This window comes from Schistocerca cancellata, chromosome 9 (genome assembly GCF_023864275.1).
Source record: "Schistocerca cancellata isolate TAMUIC-IGC-003103 chromosome 9, iqSchCanc2.1, whole genome shotgun sequence".
NCBI lineage: Eukaryota > Metazoa > Arthropoda > Insecta > Orthoptera > Acrididae > Schistocerca > Schistocerca cancellata.
In genome coordinates, this window is record NC_064634.1 from 326021210 (window position 1) to 326039981 (window position 18772).

General features: G+C 38.1%; 1 protein-coding gene across 1 annotated transcript in view; it reads left to right on the forward strand.

Moving 5' to 3' along the window:
• The window catches only part of LOC126100544 (PHD finger protein 12), a 71665-nt gene that overhangs the window by 16923 nt on the left and 35970 nt on the right, over positions 1 to 18772 (forward strand). The window contains exons 8-10 of the mRNA XM_049911162.1: positions 13463 to 13633; positions 16693 to 16812; positions 16932 to 17083. Of these exons, the coding sequence (XP_049767119.1) occupies positions 13463 to 13633; positions 16693 to 16812; positions 16932 to 17083 (443 nt within the window). The remainder of the gene's footprint in view (positions 1 to 13462; positions 13634 to 16692; positions 16813 to 16931; positions 17084 to 18772) is intronic.

Sequence of the window (18772 nt, forward strand, 5' to 3'; positions counted from 1 at the left end):
GAGAGGGAGAGAGAGAGAGAGAGATTCTTTGGAAAGATCTCACCTTTCTGCAAAGCTGAAGAAGCAGTTGCTGGGTCTTTGAAAGGAGTCAGATAACTTCTAAAATTGGCACTCTACTGCTCTAAACAGGCGCATCACTGCAAGTGTCAAGAGTTATTATGGATAAAAAGAAGGTGCGGGGGCAACTGTCCTATAGCAACTGAAGTGTGTAATACCCTTAATTTCAACAAGGGGGTAGTCACATTCGATTTTATAATGGAAGCTGACCCCAAAGAATTACAGGAAGAATGGTCAAATGTTGTCATAGAAATGAAAAACATTATGAAGGAAGTAAATGGGACAGTAGAAAAATCTGCATAATTTATTTTAACATTCAACTCTCCCATTATACCAGAGTATATCAAAGTTGGGTTTGTCACGATGCTATAACCCTTACACCACCATATTAGATGTTGAGTGTAACAGGAAAGCTGTGTGTGTGTGTGTGTGTGTGTGTGTGTGTGTGTGTGTGTGTGTGTGTTACATGGAGATCAAAAGTATATGAAGCAAATGAACCCTCTACATTTCCGCCAAAATTTAGCAGTTGTTCATGTTATCATCCCATGGGGAGCTGTCATGTTCATGCTGGGGAAAGAAAAATTTAGGAACTGAAGGCGATAATGAGAGTTCCATGTGGTGCGTCTAAGAAAGTCATCAAGGAAGTGCAGTGTCCAGCATTTCACACATACTTTGCACCGTATCTTACAAGGGAATGGTCCAATCCGACATGTCAAAACATACCCTGAAATTTTTCACACAGTAAGAATACACCGAAAGAGGGCACTGATAACCATGCCGTTGAGTGCCCCACAAACCAAAATCATCGTCATCCTACACTGAAAGAAAAATATTGTCAAAATTTTATATGCTAAGGCACACTGCAAGTATTTTTTTAGAAAAATGTTAAAGCTGCACATTTTTGCCACATGGAATGCTGAGAACAGCAGTTTGTAAACCCTTCCTCCTAATTCATGAATTGGCAAATGAGTAGATGCAATCATGACAAGAGAGTGTAGAGCCTCATAGTGCAAAGTCCAGAATGCACACACACAAATTTTAGGCTCATAAATCATACAAAAAACCTCTCAAATCATTAATTTTTGTGATAGCTTTCAGTTCATATGGACAGCTAAACTGTTGCAGATGTACTTGGTACACAAGTAACCAGCAGAGGGAAGAAAATCAGGGCATTATATGAACTTAATTGCAGACGATTTCTATCAATCCAGACTTCAGTTTTTGACAAGACATATTTTATAACAGTTGTTCCTGTAGCACAGTTCTTATGATAATTTTTGAATCATGTATATTGTACTAAGAATGAAACGGTTCCTTGTTTATTCCCTGTAGTCATTACAAAAATGCGAAGTATCTATTGAATGATGGAAACAAACATTTTGCTTACACCAGGCACACCCGATAAAAGAAAAATGAATGAATCAAGGCATTTTATAGTAATTACTAGTTTTATTTAGACAGAACTAGAATGGAGTAAGATGTCGTCTGTTGTTCTGTATATTGTGCTGTGTACTAGGCATTCTTGTTCAAATTAGCAAAATGTGATGCATATTGACAACTAACAAGTTGCTGAACTTGAACGATACTGTTCCGCAGATAAAGCTGAAAAGAAAACGAGATATTGAAAATTATATTGTCTGACATTTTTCTGAAAAATGCTTTGCGGTGTCGAACAATGTTTTTATTGAGAAGCTGAATCACTTTACAGTGGATCCTCACATAGCAAGCATAAATCTTCCCAGAATCTTACATTTAATATGAAACATTCGTTAAGCAAAACAGTTTATCCCATATAAATTAATCTAAAATACGATAATGCATTTCACGCAGAAAAAGTACAAAATTTTTTGTTTATTCATGCCATTTATTCAAAGAAAATTGTACATACAGTATTATGTACTTTATTATTCACGATACATAACTAATTCTTTTTTACTAGCAAGCATCAACAGTCATCTGTTATTGCTGACACTTCAACAGTTAGTGAAAATGTGACACAGCATTATCGTCAAATAAATTTGTAGTGCGTGTAGCCATTGCTTTATTGTGGTGATGATTTTCAGTGTATGATGTAACCAATTACCATGCTTTCAGCATTTCTCTTACTGTGCTAGAAGATTACTGCTTTGCTGTTAGCACCTCTCCCTCCTCTGAAGAACTCCTCTCCATAACTTCCTGCTGTGAAATACACTGGAACTCCAGAAGCTGTTCGGTGGTAATTTCTTGACTGTAGTCTTTCACAGGCTCATCAATATCATTGTTATCAACTTCTAATCCCATGCTCCTGGCCAGAGACACAATCTCGTTGACTACAGGCTCCAAATGCCCCTGAGTCACATTTGACAACACACTCTGGCCAGAGCTTCTTTCAAGCAGAAGTGAGAGTTCTCTTGGTATCCCCTTCCCACGCCTTATCGTTTCGATCATCTTGACACAGGTAACGATGCTGATGTGATATTTCCAAAATTACCTGAGAGTGAGATGGGTAGCTTCAGTCACTCAAAGCAACGCTCAATGAATGCATTATTGTAGCGCCTCTTAAAGTGAGAAATAATCTGCTGTTCCATAGGGTGGAGTAACAGAGTGGTGTTGGGAGGCAGAAATTGGACCTTGATGAATTTGAAATTCTTTGAGGAGGTGGTCTTGTAGGCCTGGAGAATGGCCAGGAGCTTTGTCCAGAACAAGAAAGACATGGAGTGGCAGATTCAGCAAATAGTTTTCCAGCAAAGGACGAAACGCTTAATTGATCCAATAACAAAAAAGATCGTGTGGAGGCTCACAAGCTTCTGAATGGTAAAAAAGCACCGGTTTGATTTTCAAATCGTGACTTGTATTGGCACAGCATAGCTATGTGAGATGGTCTTTCATTGGCTTGTGACTGGGCAACACATTCTTCTCTATTGTTGGAAAGGTACACTTCGGCATCTTTTTCTGGAATAGATCCATCTCATCACAATTAAAAACCTGTTGTAGCAGATAAATCTCAGACTCTACAAGCATCTTGAAGTTGCTGCTGAAGTTCTCTGCTGCCTTTGTGTTGGAGCTTGCTGCTTCACTGTGGCTCACAACGCAGTGGATGCTGGTTCTTTTCTTAAACCACCCACAGCTCCCCATAAACACTTCTTTGGCTGTTTATGATCCTGATCTCTTCTTAACAAGGTCTGTGAAAATCATTCTCACCTTCTCACAAATGATGTTTTCCTTAATAGTGTCACCTTACAATTTCTTTTCATTTATCCATATAAGGAACACTTTTTCGACATCATCCAGAACACGAAACTGTTGTTTAAAAACACTTGTCACTCCCTTTGGAGCATGTAGCTCCTTAACCTTGTCCTTGTTCATGAGGATAGTGCAAATAGTTGATGTAGACTGATTATACGTGTGCGCTAAATCAGCAACGCTCACACCATGTTCATGTTTTGAAATGATTTTACGTTTCATTTCTAAGGTAGTTTTCTATCTATTATGGTCATCGTCTTGCATCTTTATCTTCAGGGACATTTCCACAAAAGTTATCAAAACTTGCGCACAAAAAAACTCTTTGTGAACACAAGTTTAGAAAAATGTGTGATCACAATCTGCACTAAGACGATAGCAGAAAGAGTGCTAAACCCAGACTGCAGTACATACTAAAGACATTGTTCATATGCCACTGCCGACAATGAAAGATGTTTATATTGTTGAATGTTTCCCCCACCACATGTGAACGGCTAGTAATGTCACACTAAATCATCATTAACATTAATGTGGAACATCGTTCGTTAAGTGTGTCGGTTTTTACAATTTGTTTTGCTTGTTATGCAAATTATGTGTTTTGGGAGGTGCTCGTCAAGTGAGGCTCCACTTTCAGGTGGAATCTGACTTATATTAACAGTCTTTTTATTGTTCTTCTAAAGATAGGTCTTGTTACGTCCAAGCTCAGAGACCAACAAAAGCAATGACTCATTTTCTACAACTGGTAAGAAGTAATTTCTGATTCAGTATTGAAAATTATTATTTCTCCATTTTTCCGTATCTTTCTTTTGTGGATTACAAGATTTTGGCAACCAAACAGTCCTGTTTTAAATTTTTGGGAGTAATTTGCCTTGAGATTCCTGAAGACAGATATAAAGTCGTGGAAACAGTAATCCACTGATACTTATCACTGACATTGTTGTATACAAATGTGTCATAGCATTCATCAGCTGCACAGGCAAGGTCCCCCCCCCCCCCTCCCCTCCCCCTCGCCCCCTGTCTCAAAATGATAAAGTGCAGTTTGCTTGCAGTTCTTGGATTAAACCTGGCTACCAAACATATACACAGCATTTTTGGGGATAACAAGAAGCTTTGTCTTCCCATCAGCTTCAGATTTCTGTATAGTATCAACTATTAAATGACATTTCCTCTACACATTTACTTGAAGTAACCTTCATAATTTTGTGACCTGCATTTCCATATGATTTCCTGAATCTGTTTAACTAGGTCAAAGAAGCCGGGAAATCAGTAATATTCGGCTCACTTTTGATCAGAGGTTCCAGTTCTGTAGAACGTCCTTCGGTAATTTAATTTTGATTCATATTTCATACTTCATGTAAATCTTTCTTCCATTATTAAATTCATGTTCAGATTGTACAAAATGAAAACCATTTTTGACACTGCTTAACTTTAGTATTTTCTCTCTCCTTCATTCAAGCAAAAGATTTACAGCCTTTTCTCTGTCACTGAGAGCTTTTTATTACTGTCCATGTTTTCTTTGGGCTAGGAAGGTACTGTGTTCTTGCTCTGGACTTTAATTAGCGCAACAGTCATCATTCAAACCACAATTCATGGAATTGTCAGAGATATTTTTTGTTTCTTGTAATGTTTCCGTGATTTCTAATGAAATGTTGACATCATTCAAATGAATGTCGAAGAAATTAAAACTAATAAGCAACAGATACACAGGTTTCACGAGAAGTAGATGATTTCAATTGCATACCACATTCTTCATATTCTGTACTTATAAGGTTGAAAATATTAATTGGATTCCACATTACTGTGAAACTCAGGAACCCGCACAAAGACAGATGCTATTAGCAAGCATATGCAAAGAAAAAACAATGAGAAATTCATTCATATTTATCTCCATCGTTACCCCTTGGCGATTCAGCAAAAGCAACTGCTAATTATTGTGGACATTAAATGAATTAAAAATTTGAGTGAATAGTAACTGCGAACAACTGTCAGAGAAACTGTCAAAGGAAATTGAAATTATCTTATAAATTATGATCACATTGTGCCATGTTACCTGTTTACTGACGTGCTTTCAGCCAAAGCTGTGCACCTGCAGTGTTGTGTGTGTGTATGCTATCTGGCAGAGCTACAGTAGGGGTATACATTTCTCCCACTGCCTGGCAAGCTATGAATTTGGCAATTTTCAACACTTTTTAAAGAAATACTTGCACTGTGCCTTAGCAGCTAAAATTTGGCCTTGTATTTCTTTTGGTGTATTCTTACTTCAAAAAAATTTTCAGTGCGAGCTTCGACATGTTGCATTAGACCATTCTCTTTTCAGAAACGTGGTCACTAATGCAACACATCCAAACAAACTCTAACATCAGAATGGTGTACAGATATGTATTCTTGGAGATTCACTTGCAAAGGGACATCTTTCTCTGAGCTCTTAAGTGCTCTGAAACTGGCAGATGTTCCAAACAAAAGTAGTCACCATAAAGAAGGTAAAAAGTCGGAATTCTTGCCTATATAAACACTGCAACTTCCATATACAGGAAAAAAAAGGACAGCAAAAAACTTAAGGGGAGCCGGAGGTGCCTATGCTGCCCATGTTAAAATCACTAAGTTTGAGGAACATTTATGAATAAACTACGAAATAGAAAAATTTGAATTTTTTTTAACATATAGAGTGGTTTAGTATTGCAGTTACGACAGAGGGATTTTGGAGTATCTTTTCTAGTTTCCTTCCAATTATTTTTTTTATTAATGACCCAAATTTTTTTACAAATAATTGCTTTATAATTAAACTGAAATGAAACTACTGAACATATTGCCAAATGGCTGTGTTACGATGTACGTTTGACCACTAGGAGTGCTGTATAAAAATTTCATCTCTCTAGCTTGAGTGGATTTTGAGAAAATGTTCCTTATATTCGAAAAATTCTAATTTACGGGAAATGGCTATCAAAGTTTCTCAATACATTCCTGCACTATAGGATGGATTATCAGGGTCTTCTTCTTCATCCTCCAAAAGCTTCCTCTTCTGTCTTCTTTTCTGGCCTGTTGTTCCATCATACTTCATATGCCTTTCTCTTCTTTCTGCTCCTCTTATCCTTTCTCTGTCAATATTTCTTAGTGCTCGTACAGTGTTCACCCCAGCTGTAAATCCTAATGCCTTCAGAACTTCACACTTCACACTGTTCCCTTGGTTGTAGGTTGCTATTGCATCATAAATGCCAAAGTGCAGTGTTTTTATGCTTACAAACACCCTTTTAGGAATCACTTTCCAAATCAAATTGTTTACGCTCTCATTAGGATTCCGCGTCTTTCCATGTAGACATTTGTGTAACAATTCTGGCTGTGCTAAATCATGAAAAATTGGGTTTATGCATTTATCACAGCTGCTGGCAAACCATGTTTATGATCATAGTCCTTTTTTGCATTATATTTGCACCAGGAATCTTTTGGGCACAGGCTATGTTGAGGGTATTCATTGGAATAGGCAGTATGAAGGAACAATGCTCACACTGCTTTTTGCATGTCACTAACATTACTAGTATTTTGCCTTATAGCATATCCATAGTATCTCTGTAGACATTCAATCACCTCATCAGTAAGCCTGCCTCTCCCTCCTATTGTCTTTCCATCACTGAGCTTACTTGAACCCATAGTTTGTTTGAGCCTTCGAAGCTGTACACCCATACGCTTTTGCACATGCCCAATGCATTCCAACTTTTCAGCTACAAATTCATTTCCATATGGTTTCAGTTCCTCTATAGTCTTGAAACCTTTGGAGTCACCATCCCCAAGGTAGTATTTGCTAGAAGATGTCACAGGGCTATGGCCGGCCAAGTGTTGCTTAGCAGAAGAACGCACTGTTTCAGTAATTGTAGTATCGCAACTTGGTATTAGTGTTAATTTTCTTCTCCCTACGTTCTTCCTCTTCTTATATACACGGTTACCAAAACGTTGCATCGTAACCAGAACAACGCTTTACACAAGAAGAATGATACTACCAACAACAGGCACAACACTGAACTAATTCGAAACGGTAAACAGCAAAGAGACAATGTTCCGCGCTCTTAGCGCTTCATTTGTCACAGAAAATAATGTAGCCAACCCTTGGACACTCGCTGTATGCGTAACATAAGGCGCTGTATGCATAACAGGCTGAAAAAATCCCAAGCAGTCACTGAAAGATGACTTCCATAACTTAGTGGAACATGAATGAATTCAAAACTTATATGGAGGAACTCAGACTCCTGGATGACATTAGCAGGACAGAGCTAATGGTAGGTTGGCATTATTCATTAGTCACTCATGCCACGTCTCAACTGTCCCACAATCAGCTTGCAGGTGGCAGCTGTTGTCATTGGCTCTGTGTGTGTCCCGCCTCCTGACCTACTTGAGGCTGTAATTAGCAATTAGGCAACTCTTCTGGCCATTACCACTTTCTGGGGATTCTAATGCACATTTTGTGCTCCTAAACAGAGGTAAAGCAGTGTATTTCAGCCCCACTGCTAGTTTGTTCTCAACCATTGACTCTTCATTTTATTCACCTGCCATGGAAGACATTGGAAGCGGACACTGATCTGCACTATGGAGAGTGCTTTCCTATTTTGATTCACTTTGCAGATAGAAGAGAACATGAAAGAGAGCCCCAGTAATAGATGTTCAGCAGTGCAAACTACATACTTTACAGCTAGTTGACGTAATGCTTCCTTTGAAACTTTCAACTACTTCTGGTTCTTTTAGCTTATCGCGGTCCTGTCTCATTAATTTCTTACCTTTCTGTACTTTCCTCATTTTTAATCTGCTGCTCGTGACCAGTAAATTATGGTGAGAGACGCATATGCTCTTGGGATTGGTTTGCAATTAAAATTAGTTTCTGAATCTGTGTTACCATTATATAATCTATATTTTCAACTGTCTGCATTGCCTGTAAGCAGCTAATGGTCTGGATTTCATTGTAACGTCATTATATAATCTATCTTAAACTTTCTAGTGCCTCTAGAACATTTCCACATATACAATCTTGTTTCATGAGTCTTAAACTAAATGTTAGCAGTGATTAAAGTTCTGTTCAAAACTCTACTACATAGTTTCCTCTTTCATCTCTTCGCCCCAGCCCTCTTTCTCCTACTGTTTTAACTTCTGTTCCTTTGCCATACTATTGAATTCCAGTCCCCCATCAGAACTAAGTTTTTGTTGGCCTTAATTAACTTAATGATTTCTTTTATCTCATTGTACTTTCTTTCAATGTTCAGTATTCAGTTGCCTAAAGATCTAATAGACATATAAACTTTTACTACTGTTTGTTTCGCCTCTGTGTCTATCGTGGTTGTGATAATGTATTCGCTATGTTGTTCGTAGCTGTTCACCTGCCTTCCTCTTTTCTTATTCATTATTAGGTCACATTCTAAATTACCTCTGGTTTAATTTGAACAGTGGAAAATCCAGGATGAAATGTAACAATATTATGAGAAGGAAAGTTGCTACTCACCATATAGTGGAGATGCTGAGTCACAGATAGGCCCAACAAAAAGACTCTCACAGTTAAAGCATTTGGCCATTGGCCTTCATGAGCAATAGACACACACACACACACACACACACACACACACACACACACACACACACATGCAACTCATACACATGACTGCAGTCTCAGGCAACTTAAACCACACTGTGAGCAACAGCAACAGTGCATGATGAGAGTGGTGACTGGGTGAGGGTAAGGAGGAGGCTGGGGTAGGGAAGGGGAGTGATAGTATGGTGGGGTTGGGGGACAGTGAAGTGCTGCAGGTTAGACGGAGGGCATGGGGGAGTTTTGGGGGGGGGGGGGGGGGAGTGGAAAAGGTGAGAAATAAAAAGACTGGGTGTGGTGGTGAAATGACGGCTGTGTAGTTCTGGAATGGGAACAGGTAAGGGGCTGGATGGGTGAGGACAGTGACCTTAGTTAGTCACTGTCCTCTCCCATGCCTTCTGTCTAACCTGCAGCACTGCACTGTCCCCCAACCTTACCATACTATCCCTCCCCCTCCCTACCCCAGCGTCCTCCTTACCCCCACCCAGTCGCCTCTCTCATCATGCACTGTTGCTGCTGCTCACAGTGTGGTTTCAGTTGCCTGAGAGTACAGTAGTGTGTGTGAGTTGCGTTTGTGTATGTGTGCGCGCACTCACACACTTGTGTGTGTGTGTGTGTGTGTGTGTGTGTGTGTGTGTGTGTGCGCGCGTGAGTGTGTGTCTATTGTTGACGGAGGCCAATGGCCGAAAGCTTTAATTGTGAGAGTATTTTTGTTGTGCCTATCAGTGACTATTTTATTTTGTATTTTTAACCCTGCACTCATCTGAACAGAAGTCTTGTTCTGCTTGCCACAACACTTAGTGATATCCACTGTTTTTAACTTCAACTTTTCTATTTCTGTTATTAAATTCTCTAATTCACCTACCTTAGTAAGGGATCCCACATTCTATGCGCCAACCCATAAAATGCCAAATTTATTTTTTCTGAGTTGTCCACATTTGGAGGTCTGAATGAGGGCCTAGTTACTTTTGGAATATTTTACCCAAGAGGTTCCTGTCATCATTATCATATGGTAGAGTTGCATATCCTCAGGAATTATAATGGTTGTATTTTCCTCTTGCTTCAGCCATTCACAGTACTTGCATAGCAAGGCGATAGTGGTAAATATTACAAGGACAGATCAGTCAGTCATGCACATCATTGCCCATATTGCTACTGAAAAGGCTGCTGACACTCTTGTGGAACCATATGCTCTCCACAGATACCCCTCCAATGTGATTGCACCAATGGTGTGGCTATTTGCTTAATTGAGGCACACAAGCCAATCCATAATGTTAGGCTCCTTAGTTTGGTGTCGGAGTGGCCAGAGATATGCCCCCGTAATCTGTTATTCGACATGTGTAGCAAGTGTTTGAAAATTTTGTGAGGGATCACGACTCCTCCACAAGTTGTTCGAAGACAAACTGTAATTGTCACATGGCTGGATCTTCCTCATTTTTTATATTTGTGATCAGTCAGCAACATGATTCTGGGCAAAGCTTTGGTACTTTTATCCATTTACTCTTCATTTCACAATGTAGTGTTAATTTTGAGACTAAAAGAAAATTATTTCAAAGTGTGGACACATGGTCAAGTTAGCATGGAGTCATGCATGCAATAGCTATTTTTTTTTTCTTTGACTTAATATATAATTTTAAATTAGAAATAATTTTAATTAACTAAAAGTAATATTTTCTGTATTTTAGGCTTATTTGCCTAATATAATTTTGAACTCGAGACAGTATTGAAAGGGCAGTGTTGGCATTGGTTGGTGTCAGCTGTCCCATTATGTTGTGACCAAAAGAGCAGTTCTCAACTTCCTCCCCAAAATTTACATTATTATACAGTGTCAAAAAACAACAAGCATGTTTACATGGTACTCCACTACAACAGTATATTATGCACAGAAAGACTTCTTTTGTCTATACTTAAAATGCACACATTTCAAATTCAGCAACTCTCTTAAAATTGCAAAGCAGTTGCAAAGTTATTAAAGTTGTCTTCTTCAGTTCGTCATGTTGTGTTTCTAGTGAATCAGTTTCAAAATACAAATACTTGGAGTGTGTCGTAAATAATCTTTATGTCAATACTTTATAAAAACTGTAGTCTCAGTTATTTTTCTTTTTGGTCACATATCAGTTCATCCAGAGTCCCAGAAAACCAGAATCTGTTCTCATTTTTAATCACTCTATCTTACACTCCCCCCCCCCCCCCCCCCCACCCCCCCCCACTCTCTCTCTCTCTCTCTCTCTCTCTCTCTCTCTCCTCTCTCTCTCTCTCTCTCTCTCTCTCTCTCCACACACACACACACACACACACACACACACACACACACACACACAGTGTTTTATGTTTTGTCTGCATAAGAGTTTGTTTCTCTTGTCAGCAAAAATGGATATATGTTTTGAAGTTCTGTCAGTTTTTGTCCCAAAGTAGAATTGAAGCTTCTGTTTTAAATGTCACAGTGCAGGGACCATTTTTAGGATGATTCACTTCATTGTACCTAATCATTTGCCTTTGAACAGTCTGCATCATGCTTTGTTGTCTCATCAATAGGGACCAGAAAGTGTAGCATCTGTTTTTTGCAAAATTCATGTCTATTTTTTTTTAATTTGGCCCAGTTTCTTCTTTTTTAATTATTATTATTTAAATGATCAGATGCACAAATTTAAAAGTTTGTCACACTGCATAAGTGAGGACACACAAAGCCTTAGTTCTTTGAAACTGAATGTTTAAAAAATTAGAAACGTGCTGATTGGGAAGTTTTTGACTGGAAGTTTGCTTTTGCAAAAGCTTCAATGCTTTTCCTTCCTCTATGAAATTTTTTTGGCTCTATTTAACCTTTTAAAAATGATCTATTAAAAAGCAGGAACAGTTTCCACTGGTAGACTAAATACTTCACCGATTTAAGGGGTTTCTAGACATTATTTATCTTTTCCCATCCAATTTGGTGATTAAAAAAAGCAGCAGACTATTAATTTCTATTTTCTTAGGAATTCATAGCTGTACGACGCATGCTTCATAATGCTACAGATAGAACTGACAAGGCACTTAGTGTAGAAGTAGAACCGAGAGTACAGTAACTACATTGTAACATAACGGAAAGAATTTCAGTGCTGTCAAGTAAGTTACAGAGTTTGCTTTCCAGTCACTATAGCACAGAGTGTGGGCACTTTAGGCTACAGTGGCCGATGGCTGTGAGCTTAAACAAACTATAACACTGAGTGCCAGTAGGGAGAAGAGTGGTGTGGGAAAACAAGCCCTGCCTCTCTTTCGCAAGGTAGCTGCCTACAGCAGAACACATTGTTACAGGAATCGCCAATCTCTTCTGGCTTTGTAAGGTTCATAATTGAAATTCGGAGTGGACCAGTATTACTTGTTTCACTTATCTTCAAAATGAGAAAAGAAAAGAAAACAGAACAGCTAGCAATGCACAAAATGAAGTATTCAGGGGTGTCTGTCACTCAGTTGCTTGTAGAGGTTGGCAGGATATTGTTAATGACATAGCTCAGGCGCGGCCTCTAGCGGTATTTGAAACGACCACAGTTCAAAACATGCGCAACCTAAATTGTCACCTTATAAGTGTGCACATTGTACCATCTTTTGAACAAGCAAGTGTAGGTGTTTCTTTGTTATAAAATGCTATGTCCCACAGCTGAGTCGTACGTTACATTACATGGCATGTATTTTAGATAGACCATTCAACTACCCATGTTCGGCATGGCATCAGATCATTGAGAGTGTCACGTTTGTACACTTTTTATTTTGCAGACAGGTTCTTTCTTAATTGGGCTTTGCCAGGTGATGTGCAATACCAATAACTGAAAATTGGTTACTTTTTGATATTTATTTGCCAAAAATAAGTTGTTTCGAGCTGTCTGATAAAATAGTTCATCTGGATACAATTCACCGTGAAATAATGTCCATTAAAAAATTTCGCATTTTGAGGCAGAATTTGCATTTATTTCACATTTATCACAAAATGGTAATTTTTCTGGTCCCTACTCATCAGTAAGTTTTTGCACCACTGCAGTTTGTTGTGTGTGTTCAGATTTCCAGTAGTCAAAAATACATTATTTTTCATCACTTTTCGATTCATTACATGCATTGGTAGAGTCTACACTATCTCTTGAATTACTAAAATTACTTTCTTCCAAACAGTGCTGAATTCTTGTGGCTTCTTCTTCTTATGGGTCAGGCATGTTGTCACTCATTGAGCTCACAAAATACAGTTTAAATGTCTGCAAATTCAGATATTGGGCTCAGTTTGACAAATATACCACTAGTGTCATCTACTAGTAAGACCACACTACTACTACTACTACTACTACTACTACAGCATTCTTCTGTAATACCAAATCTCAAATGGTCCAAGACTCCGTTTCCTTATTTCTTAGCTGTGTTCTCTTTAATTGTATAATCCCAAATATCCATATCCACATTGGGAAAATAGCATCTTCTGTTTCAGAACTCTCCTACCAACATTGGATTTGATGTCTCAAATATTGTTTCCATGTGATGACGTATTGTTAGAACTGCTGTTACATTACATTAATGACTGTGCTCTTAATTGTTGTTGCATGTCTAAAATTTGCATATATTAACTCTTTAGCAGTTTTGTAATGTCTTTGTTATACTCAACAGGATTCACATCTACTAACGTCATGCAGAGTTTCAGAAAGGCTGAAGTTGTGGGAGCAGTATTCTGGTCCAATAGATCAGGATGCTGTAAAAATAAATTTTATGCGCAAAGCACACAGGCAGTATCCTCCTTTCAGAATAAAAGTTCACTTATCTGGGAGGAACAGGGTCAGGGTAAGTAAATAGCTTCATACTTGTACTCTTTAAAACTCCCTTACTATAACAAACATTGCTGAGTTTCATGAGCACAATGTCACTAAAACTTAGCAGCGTTCTTATTATGCATTGCAGCTTAGGATGTCAACTGTTGGTGGAACATACCAGTAAGCTGTTGTTTGTGCTCTAGTTCACTATGGCAGCTAGTGCAGTACAGAGTGTCTACCAACATCTGACACAGTTGTCCAAAGATGTTGAGCCTATGTCTTGTTGAAATATTGCAGTGTTTTGGTGACAACCATTCCATTCACAGCCGATTGCCTTCACCCCTCCTTGTCCAGTCCAAGTTAATGCTCAGTCCTATTAATTATTGTTGATGGGATGTTAAAACCTGATTTTTTTTCCCTGACCTATGATGAAGTGCCCAACAACTTCAACAAAAAAATTTAACATATTTCTGTTGCTGTACAAACGAAACATAAAGCTTCATTGAATTGTCATAATTTGAATGCTGTGCTAAATTGGGGGAGAAATACATTTCTCCCCAACTAAAGTAGTGTGTAGTGCATTATTGTGCCTGAGTGTAGTATTTAACTGAACTAGAAAAAGTGTTGAACATACAGTAACCACATAAACGAGATATTGTTGATGAACTTTTAAAGGCACCTACCAAAGATTGCTGTAATGAAAGGTTTTCCCTCTCACAAAATCTCATAAAGATTCACTTTATCAGTAGAGGAACCTTTCCATACTGTTTGTTTTAGGGTAGAAAAGAAGCTGCAGATTGTATTTTATTGGTGCTGTTGTCTACAAAGCAGCTTATGTGTAAGACACTAGACAAGTCAATTAAAAGTGTAAAGTAAAAGCTGTGATCCTGTAAATGTGACTTTAAAAAGATTTTTTGAATTTTTTGATCCCAGTAATGCTTTTATGTTTTCTAGAAGTTTGTTGTAAAATTTAACTCCCTTGTAGAAAGTACCAGTTTTGCACCAGGATGTGTTGATTTGGCTCAGTGTAAGTTTTTTTTATGCCTGTTAAAGTGGTGATGAATATCACTGTTTTTTCCGCCTGTAATCTACAGTCCTTACCTATTACATTTATTTTTAAGATTGTAAGGTTTCCCATATTTCAGATACGTGGTAAAAGAGGAATGTAAGGTTTCCCATATTTCAGATACATGGTAAAAGAGGAATGTAAGGTTTCCCATATTTCAGATACATGGTAAAAGAGGAATACCAGTATTCTAGTGCAATAGGTTTTTTCCCCAAACTGATTATTCTGTGCTCAGCTGTTTTATGACAATATTTACCAATTGCTGTAATTCTTCCTTACTTTCCCCTTTTAGTAGAACTGTGGTGTCATCTGCAAATATGATCATATGGTAATTTTATGAGCATCCACACTTAAATGTAGATTATTTATTTACAGAAGGAGCAGAAGGAAGTCCCACTACTGATTTTTGAGAGACACCATATTAAATTACTTTACAGTCTAATAGTGTCCAGAAATAGTTTTTGGTGGACTTCAGTGTTCCTGATGCACACTGCTTGCTTTACAGTTGCTCAGGAAGGAACTGATCCAGTTGTTGCATAGATGCTGAATACCATATTTTACAAGCTTTGACTGCAGAATCTAATGATCCACCATGTCAAAAGCTTTTGATATGTCTAGATGATTACTTAGGATACTGTTTTTATTTTCAGATTCCATAAGTTTGTCACACACAACTTTTTGTAATATTTTTGAAATGCAGGAGGAAACTGTGATGAGTATTGAGTATGTAATTGTTTACACTCTCTCTCTCTCTCTCTCTCTCTCGTGGTATGCACACACACACACACACACACACACACACACTTTTTTTTATAAACAAGAATAACCTTAGATGTTTTGTAATACATCAGAAAATGTATCTGCTTGAAGTGAGCAGTCACATAAGTATGTTAGTATTTCAGTTAGTTTGGTGCACTCTTCTGTAAGATTTTAGCAGGGGCACCACCAGTGTCAGCATAGTTCAAATTTTTTAGTCTTTTTCTTCTTTTGGTACTTCATCTTGTGAGACAGAGCCAATGTGCATTGATCCTTGATGTGCACCAACTTTATATTCGTTGACATTCGTATATCTCATATACTGTAGTCAACAACACCTGTGAAAAAATGAATGAATGTGTTGGCTACCTTGAAGCCAGGGTAATTTCATTTTTATTTGCCTAGTTCATTTTGTATAGTTCTAGCAAAATAGGCTTGCTATCTTTCAGGCTAAAGTTTTATGGAGAACAGGTACTACTATTGTAGATACTGACCAAAGTGAAATGGGAAAATAAATTTCCCAGCTATGTTTAGGTCATTAAAAATTTCTTTTCTGAGTCCATTTGTTACTGTGGAACAAACACTGGTCTAGGCACTATTAATTTTGTAGCAATTGGTGAAACAAAACTGTTGAATACTACACAAGTCCACTTGGATCAACTACATGAAAAAATATGAGATGAGAGTTCTGTATTGTGAAAAAAAAGTCTCTTTTTTTCAGCACAGTGAAATTGGTTGTGAGTAAGCTGAGGAATTTGAAATTGTTAGAAGTTCCACCCTATTTATCAGATATGCCACTTTATGTTTCCCACTTACTCTCACATCCAGAGAATTTGTGGGTGGATAGTTATGTCAGCAGTTGTTCAGAATTTGGCAGACCAACACCACATTTTAGAGATGGAGAAATGTTGATCTAGGTCCATTTTTTACCTGAAAAAAAAAAATGGCTGCCAAGCAGGGAAATTTTCACATGACCTTCATAAATCAGAAATGACTTCCTACATGTGTGCGTATTGCCAATATAATATTGTTAATGTAAGTTAGGTCTGGGTAATTGGACATGTTAATTAGCCTTTTTTGAACTTAACATGCACCTACAATTATTGTAAGTTGTTTAAGCTGCAACAAATTTCCAATATGTTGTGTAATATTGCTGTATTTTAGTGCACCAGTTACAATTATTTATTTATTATTATTTTTTTTTCGTGCAGTATAATCCTTCGACTATTCCAATTCTGATAATATAGAATTGTTTACTGTGCCATTAGGTTCCAGACTCTGTTAAAGCACAGTATCGTTCTCCACCGGATATGATACCATCTTTACGTCAGTTTCTCAGGGAGCAAGAGGTTGCTGCACGCCTTGCTTCCCCCCATGAACAGGAGCAGGTTTGTTACCCCACATACAGTCTTGTGTAGAAAGTAGCATATTTGCTGCCATGTATAACTATTATGTACTACTTTTTGCTACTCTGTTAATGGGTTTGTATGTCACATTTATTTTACAGTGGCTAAGCAGTGTGATGTCACTACAAATGACTGTTGCATGCAGTGAAAGCAGTGGCAGCTGTTCCGGTTCTATAGCCAGCAGGGAGAAAGTAAAAGGCGATTTTTCGTCAGAGTCACATAGTCGCTCTCATTTGAAAACAGAACGATATGGGTACGTGTATCATTTTCTTGCCAACTGTAACATGTCACGTAGTTATAATGAAAAGTGTTTGTATTCATGAATCTTGCTGAGACGATAAATATAAGTCCGTGAAATTTATAAATAGAAGATCGAAGATGACACAATTGTTTTAAAATATTTTTGGTAACTGTTAATATCCAACAAGATACAAAATCATTAATACATTGTATTGGTCTTGTTTGATAATGTACATCCTCAAGACAAATGCAATAGATAACTACATAAGCGAAAGCATTGACTTGCGTCTTACTCAAAGAAGAAGAAAAAAAAAAGAAAAAAAACCTGCCTTCTGCACATAAGTATGCAGCTGGAGGTTGTAGACAACTGAAGAAATAGCATGAAGGAGGATATAGAAGTGGTATAGATAGTACTAACAACCTGGTCTGGCTTTGCATGGGTAGCATTAAGTATCTACGGCCGGTTGACTTTTCTGGCATAGCAGTATTGTATAACTTATACAGTTTAAGCAGAGCAGGAAAGTTGTCAGTAGACACAAATGTTATCTGCTCAGTATTTAATTGGTGTTTGGATTGATATCTCATGTCAGTTATGGGCGCTACAAGCTATCACACTACCCAGCCCACCTGACTGCTGCAATGGTTTGGCATGAGGTACGGCGACATGCCAGCCAGCCAGCCAATCAATTGCAGTGCTCTCTACCCAGCCTCAGTAGAGTTTGACATGAGCTATGTCTGAAGTATCTAATATATCCCTCAGTGCCAGTTGCTGGGAAGTCATCAGTAGCTCACCCCAGCCTCCTGGTTGAGATAGCTTGTATCGACTGAGTGTTGCAATTGGATGGCCTTATGCCAAGCTCTGTGCTTGCAAGTCTCCCTCAGGAATCAGTCCTGATTTCAATGAGATCTGACATCCGCCACTAAATGGCAATTTCATCATTTTCACAGGAGTGGCGGACATTAATTCATTGTAGTTCAGGCAGTTTCCGTGAAACCTTTATAAATTCTGTACACTGAAACCTTTATCGTGAATAAGTCAGTGTATTTGTGGAAATCCCTCCAGTAGTTATTGATGTTAGCCCAAAAAAAAAAACAGACAGAAACTGTAATGGGGGACTTTAATTTCTGTATGTATAGATGGATAGAATGATAGAACACCGTTTGACCTTTTGCAACATCGTAACCACCACCAAGTTATCAATTTGTATGAATGGACATAGGCAGAGGATGTATACTGGCAACACACAATATCCTGTTGCAGAGCATGCTCTACAGCATGACAGTCGTGACCTCTGTGCCTGTTTTACCACATATGCCATGTGGGTTCTTCCCCTGGATGCCAGTTTCTCAGAACTTAGCAGGTGAGAACTGGCATTATGTCCTCAGTTGCCACCACCCACCTGGCTTTAGTTTGTGATAATTTCTTTGCTCTCAGCATTGCTCCTTAGTAACTATTCCTTTCTTCACTCCCTTTTAGTTTTCTGTATCTTTTATTTTCTGACCTGTCTGTTCCCCAACCACATACAGTACACTTAACTTTCCACCCTTATTAACTTGTGCACAATGTTTTGTCAATAATCTCTGTCTTTCTTATTACCCTTATCTTCCATCTTTGAAAGCTCTCAGATTTTCAAATCTGTCATGTGTAATACCCAATAATCAGTCTTTCTTTTGTCATTTCCTCCAGTAAGTGTCCCCCAAC